Source organism: Orbicella franksi, chromosome 10, assembly GCF_964199315.1.
Source record: "Orbicella franksi chromosome 10, jaOrbFran1.1, whole genome shotgun sequence".
Taxonomy (NCBI): Eukaryota; Metazoa; Cnidaria; class Anthozoa; order Scleractinia; family Merulinidae; genus Orbicella; species Orbicella franksi.
In genome coordinates, this window is record NC_138154.1 from 18,780,196 (window position 1) to 18,787,081 (window position 6,886).

Consider the following 6,886-nt stretch of genomic DNA (forward strand, 5'->3'; position numbering starts at 1 on the left):
CGATGGCAAAGCATTTCCAGGGATGTGCTTCGTTTAGGGTTTCTGGCGTTAGGTGAAATTTAACTGAAAGATCATTCTGTGCCGAAATTGTCTAAGCAAAAAATAAGCGCAATCTGTATTCCCAAGTCTCTTTGACGTCAGACTCGGAGGTGGTTTGGTCACGAGGTCTCCTCAACCTCGTTTCCACGGAACTTTTCACATCAGCTGATCATCGAGCACACTAAGAATTGGACGCGATAGCAGGTTCTAAATTGGCCCTTCGGTCCGCTTTCTGAACTGAAAGGAAAATAAACCAATATTTCAGCCATTTTGTTTTTTCCTAGTTAGACAAAAGCGAAGTAGCAGTCTCCGCAGCGGGCTCGTGTAAGGTACAGTTGGCAGAGGAGCCGCTAAAATAAGCTGCACTAGCTGCATGCAAGAGAAAATTCACTCCCTTCCTCACAATTCTTCATGGAGCAGTTGCCAACTTTTGCCATTTTAGTGCGAACAATCGTCGTAAGCGTGGTTTTTTCGTGGATATTTTCAGGTTATCGGTAGACTATTTCAAATTATCAATTTCAGTTCATCTGACAACACCAATCTTCTGTTACGGCTCCGCGGTTCCAGCAGCCCATCGGTTCGGCGTTGTGATTTCCATCCCAGTTATTTTAAAAGGTTTGCGCAAACACTCCCCTCCCTACCCCAAAAATACACTCCCCCTTCCACCACCAAACTTTGCTGCAAGCGGTGACATTTACAGCTGAACAACAACACGAGTCTTCGTAGCCCAAGCTGCCAAAAGCGGACAGTCTGTGAGATACCCTCCGGCTTTATTTCAACACTTGTTCTTTTTTAAGCAATGATGGTGCAAGCATTCAGTTTATTTCAACCATTTCTTTCCCGCGTGATTATCTTAAGATTCACCTCAGAGGATTGCTGAAGATATATAAATGCAAAAAGCTGGAGAATTTGTCTTAAAACTACCTTTCAACATGTACTAGCAGTAAAGAACTGTCGCGTTTATTAACGGAAGTGATTACCAGTTGCTTTCATTGCTCCGTCTGGTTTTTAGTAGTAAAGTTGCACTGGTAAACCTATTAACTCAATCTGAAGGCCATTAAAAGCGTATTTACTTAGCGTGCCTCCAATGAATAGTCCGATATGTCGTCGTTTGGTCGGTAACTTATTTTCCGTGTTTAGAGGGAGATTGTATTTTCTATTCACCGACTGATATTTTAGCTGGCACAGGTTAAAAATCTTGCTGTTATCTACTCATGCATGATTGTTAGCAGCTATGTGCCAGTGAAAACGGCAGCGCTTTGCAAAACATATGCCATGTTCCTTTATCAAACAAAACACGGAGGAGAAAAGTAAGCATTCTTATAGGTTTAATGTTCGGATTTAATTTAATTGGTTAAGTCGTCTGACTCGGTGAGTAAATAATTAAATGCCTGTAGGCCATGATAAAACTAGGAGACTACATCGTGAAAACGCAGATGACGTTTGCTACCAATTGCAGGCCAGGCAAACTAGGAAGACCCCAAACACGGCAACAACGGTGTTCGATAGAGGGTCACCCTCTTTAATACAGCTGTAATGTCTACATCCTGGGATTTATCTTCCATTATACGGATGAACGAACTTAAAGTCAAAACATCGCACGACCCAAGATTTCGTGCTATACCGAAAGTCTACAGATCGCCAAAAATATCGAGCCACGTTCGACTCGCCTCCGGAGCAAAAAGTCGAGTTCTGAACGCAGAGAAAACATTTCAAATGGAAAAAGAACAAGAAGAGAACAACAATAATGTGGATGGTGTATCAAGCGCATTTGAGTTCTTCAGGCAGCACAGTTTTGACAAAGAAGTTGATTTGAACGGTTGGATCATTGACCCGAAAGCCGCTTGTGAAATTGGTTCCCAGTTAGTTCCACGTTCAACTATTGTACGTTTATCCCTCGCTAACAGCCATCTTGGAGACGAAGGAGGGAAAGCTGTAGCTAAAGGCCTGGAGGAGAACTTTTCTGTGAGAGAGCTTGACCTGTCTGGTAATATGCTTGGACAGAATGCTATTTCCAGCATTGGAGAGATGCTCAATAAGAACCAAACTTTAGAAAAACTGAATCTCTCGAGGAACAACTTAACCGACCCGGACGTGGAATCTCTCCTCGCTTCTCTTTGCCGTAAAACTGTTCTAAAAGAACTGGACTTGTCTCAAAACATTCTATGTGATCAATTCGCCAAGCAAATGTCTTTTGTTTTGGAGAAGAACTTTGTTCTCGAAAAGCTTTTCGTTAACTCAAATCAGCTTGAAGTAACGGGGTTACAGGCCTTTTTGCCGGGTTTACGAAAAACCAAAACGCTGTCTGCTTTCAACATTTCATGGAATTACTTACGCGACCAAGGAGCTGAAATTCTTGGCGAAGTAATCGCTAGCAATCGAAGCCTTGTTGAAATTTCAGCTTGTGGGAATCTGTTTACGCCCCAAGCCGCAAGCTTCATTGCAAAGGGTGTTGCTAACAACTCAAAATTGAAAGTTCTTCGTATAGGTCAAAATTTGCTAAGGAGCACAGGGGCGTTTGAATTTTTGAATGTTTTTATAGCGGAAGGTGGGTTATCCGAAAGCGGGGTGCCTACAACAGTGTTAGAAATTTTAGATATTAATGGTACCATTGTTGACGAAAAATTCAGAGAACTAATTGAGACAGAGTTGTCCGAAAGGTTTCCATCTGTGAAGGTCGTCAATTTTTCCCTTATTGAACGTGTTACTGCAGATAGCGAAAATCTGTAAACAATTACGATACACTGTACTGTGAGTATCGGTTTATAGATAGCAAGATAACTAAGTCATCTGGACTGACAAATCCAGGAATTGGAGACAGAAAGCGAAATTTTGCACTTTTTTAAAACCAAACATGGCCTTTCCGCATGTAAAACGTTTAATTAACACTATATGGAGATATAATAATTCTAAAAGGTGCAATTAATTTACAGGGTTTTTAGATCAGATCCTCTTTCTTATTGTAAAGGAAAAGAAATTAAAATAATGTATTAGTTGTTGTGATTACTCTTTGAATCGGAAACATGGGGAAAAGAGACAAGAAGAAAAGCAATCAGTATTTATAAAGAAATCCTCTTTTATTTATCCAAACTGAAGATCTCACATTCCTGTCAACAACACTGACTAAAAAAGCTGATTTGTACCGGAAACGAATTAAAGTACTCTACTAGGTTCAGTATTATTCTTTGGCGTGTTTTATCGACTCAGACGGATTACATGCATTATTACAGCTGCATTACCGGCAGGAGGATCAGGAGTCATGCCATACGAACAGATTAAAGCTGTATTCCGTCTGACACTGGAATATTCCGGCTTCCTGGTGATCAGATAGTTATAAACTTGTCCCTAGCAGTGTATATATTCGGCTAATACTGTTTGCATATAAAAGACGGATAAATTTCAATAACAGTGCCAAGACAGGACTATTTGGGGTTTTTATATCAGGGTACTTATGCTGCCATGTCAGAGTCCTATCACTGATGACGGCAAGGAATCAAATTGAGCTGAGTTCAGTTGCTCTGACAGGACGTTCGTTGAAGGTGCTTCTCAAACGTTGCGCTGGGGAAAATCAAGTTATTGGTATGATGCTTTATCTCGCTATTCGGCCCTCTGGACACTAAGAACTCACAAAGCGAAATACCACCGAGCGACCCCGGGCGAGCGACAAAATTATTTGCACGAGAAGAGTTCACTATTCTTTTTTTTCATAGCTTCCTCCAACCAAAAAGCATTTTTCATTGTAGCTTACGCTGCAGAACCACATGTAACAAGAATTTCGTCCAGGGATTTGGTGCGGCGGGCAGAGCAGATGTCGGATATCCCCGAATTCGCAGGGGTTTCTTTGAACAAGCTGCCTCTGTCCACTCACCAGCTTTCTCAGTGACTGACTCTTCAGTGAGTCTTGCCGTTCAGTGCCAGTTCATTATTTTTAATTGTTTCAATTCTTTGTTGTGCTCGCGTGTTTCTTTCCGCTCGTTTCCCGAAGGTGCAGTTACGGGGCGCGGTCCATTCAACCGAAATTCCCGGGCTGAGGTTCGAAAATTTCTTGGTGTCGAATGGATCGCAACGGGTCCGAACGGTCTCGTTCCATTCCATTCGCAAAACGAGTTTCGCGCTCATTTCTGAAATGGAGGAGCCTGAGTATCAGGCTTTTCTTACTCGCGGGGTAGGAGCTACCCCTATCCTCTCGCTAAGAGAGGCCCGATACTCAGGTTACTGTTGATCGTATTCAAAGCTAGATGACGGTTTCGACGGTGATATCAATGATATTGTGTGAGCAACAAGTATACAAAGAGAACAGGGGCGTAGCCAGTATTTTTTGCATAGACGGGTTCGTACTCATGCCGATCAGAGTATCGCTGCCCCAATTGAAATGAAAATCCACTACCGGAGGGGCTCTTTGTTAGGGAGGTCCGGGGGCATGCTCCCCTGGAAAATTTTGATATTTTAGGTCCTCAGAAATCGAATTTCCTTGAATTTGAGCACAAATTTCCAATTATCTCAGCAGTGCCAGATGTAACTAGGATTTCCAAGAGGGGATTGCAAATCTCGCTTCTAAAAGAAACGCTAACAAAATTAAGAATGGATAAGTTAATAGTTGTTGAATACATTACATTCTTCATGAATTACTGTAGTCTTGTGATTTATCATTCACTCAGCTAAGAAGGAGGCGCCTTGGATGCTTTCGTGCAAAAATGTCGATTGTTTTACTAACTTCTATTTGCCTGTTGTAATGAATGTGCATTAGGGCAAGACCAGACGCAAGTGAGTCTTTAGTCGGCGCAGTGTACTAAACAATCGTTCCAGGCAGTTTCAGGTAGTTTCCCCGAATTGAATTGCAAAGAGCTGTGCATTTGACAGGGCTTCTAGTGCTCTTACTATAGATGGGAAAAGCGCAAGGAAAACTTCATGTCCTTTTACCTTTCAACCCACCATGTTCGACACAAGTTGAGCACATTTGTTTAGCTGGCCTCGGGTATTTCTTTCTCAATTACGGCTAGCAAAAGCTAGTTACGCTTCGGTGAATACTTCCAAAAAATTGTAAACTTCATTGAATGTTCCAAAAGCGTGTTTCTTGTAAGGGGTTGATCACAGGGGTGAACGATTGCGAGGTTTAGACAGTGAGCCCTGCAGTGTGTGTACACAGCCTTTAGACTTCTTTCCCGTATCAGTGCTTGTGTGCCTCGCCTAGTAGAACATGTTAGACCCACCATTGTACCCTTGCCCCTAACAGTTTTTTATGTCCAAGTCATAACCCAAAGGGAGGGTTCCGGAATCCCTGGAACCCCTCCACTGGCTGCGCCCCTGGAGAAAGAGTTCTGCTTCAGCCAATGCCTCAGTTCCCGAAGACAAAAACACAGAGTTGAGTGGCGATAAAGAGCACGTGGAAGGTGCGAAGTTCGAAAACTTCAAATCTTTGTCAGCTTCACAACGCAAATTGGACTCTAAGTCAGCAGTGGAATGGAATATGCAGACCTTCAAGGATTTAGACTCGTTGATATTTCAGCCCTTGCCACTGTATTAGCATCTTTACGATGTCCCTCCTGTATAAAGGGGAATGTTTGCCTCGAAGAAGACGAAGAGTCAAAAACGGGCCTTGCGAAACATCGGTGTCGGACACCAATTGGGCTGGTCAAATTTACATGTGTTATGAACATGCTGCCTCCAATGAATGAGAACTCCTACAGGGACCATGTCAAGGCCTTGCGGAACGCAGCTGAATCTGTTGCCAAAGCTAGCATGAGTAAAGCAGCTGGTCAGTGAGGTCAAGGAGTTCTGTGAGCTTGCTTAGGATGGCCTTTATGACATTGCTGTCTCCAGTGATGGGACAGACTTGGAGGAAAAGGAGGTTTTCCTCATCGTATGGGGTGGTGACAGCCCTGTCAACAATCACAGGCAAAACTTTAGATTGTGAAGTAATGGCTAAAGATCGTAGGGAGTCCAAGTTATGGAGAGGTAAAGAAGGGTCCCATGCATTTTAAGAGCGGTGGGAAGGACATCAACATAAATGCCATACTAACTTTGAAGGATTGTCAGGAACAATGGATGCTAATGGTTTGCTAAATATTTTCCAACGGTCAGTTGAACAGTATGGTTTGCGCTATTTGGAATTTTTAGGAGATGGTGACAGCAGGGCCCACAAACTGTTAGTTGAAGAGGCTGTATATGTTGATGTCGAAGTAGAAAAACTTGAATGTGTGGGCCATGTACAAAAACGCCTAGGTTCACGCTTTCGTTCCCTGAAATAGAGGCTTACAAAGAATCGTTTAGAGGATGGTAAACCAAATGGAGGAAAGGGGAGACTGACAGATAAAGTTATGGACAAGCTACAAGTGTATTATTGAAAGGCCATCAGGCAGAACACACACAGTGTTGATGCAATGCAAAATGCAATAATGGCTATTTGGCACCACACAAGTCTACTGACGACAATTCAGACCATGATCTCTGTCCTGAGGGGGAAAATTCGTGGTGTGGTTTCCAGAGAGATGCTGCTAAAGGAACATCGGATTACATTCACAAAGATCCCATTCCAGAGGCAGTGGCTAATGCCATGCTACTAACCTTTGAAGCCCTAAATGAGAAAAGCCTTCTGTTGAAATGTTTACATGGTGGTACCCAAAATCAAAACTGAAGCCATCGATGGACTGATTTGGCAGCGTGCTACGAAAGGAACTCACTCCAGCTTGCCAACAGTTGAGTTAGCAACCTTTTTGGCAGTGGCACACTTCAATGATGGTTCATCAGTATTAAATTACGTGTTAAAAGAACTTGACGTTGTTCCCGGAAGGCACTGCAAAAAGCATTTGTAAAACTAGAAAGTGACAGGATTCGCCAATCACGAAGA

At 42.8% G+C, this 6,886-nt stretch overlaps 1 protein-coding gene and 1 pseudogene across 1 annotated transcript; both read left to right on the forward strand.

The window, feature by feature from the left end:
- The first annotated feature begins 60 nt into the window (after window positions 1-60).
- Window positions 61-6,714, forward strand: LOC145499324 (uncharacterized). The gene has a single exon (XM_081478827.1). It carries the CDS (start codon window positions 1,576-1,578, stop codon window positions 2,767-2,769), a length of 1,194 nt encoding a protein of 397 aa, XP_081334953.1. The 5' UTR covers window positions 61-1,575; the 3' UTR covers window positions 2,770-6,714.
- Window positions 5,500-6,673, forward strand: LOC145499325 (uncharacterized; annotated as a pseudogene).
- Window positions 6,715-6,886: the final 172 nt, after the last annotated feature.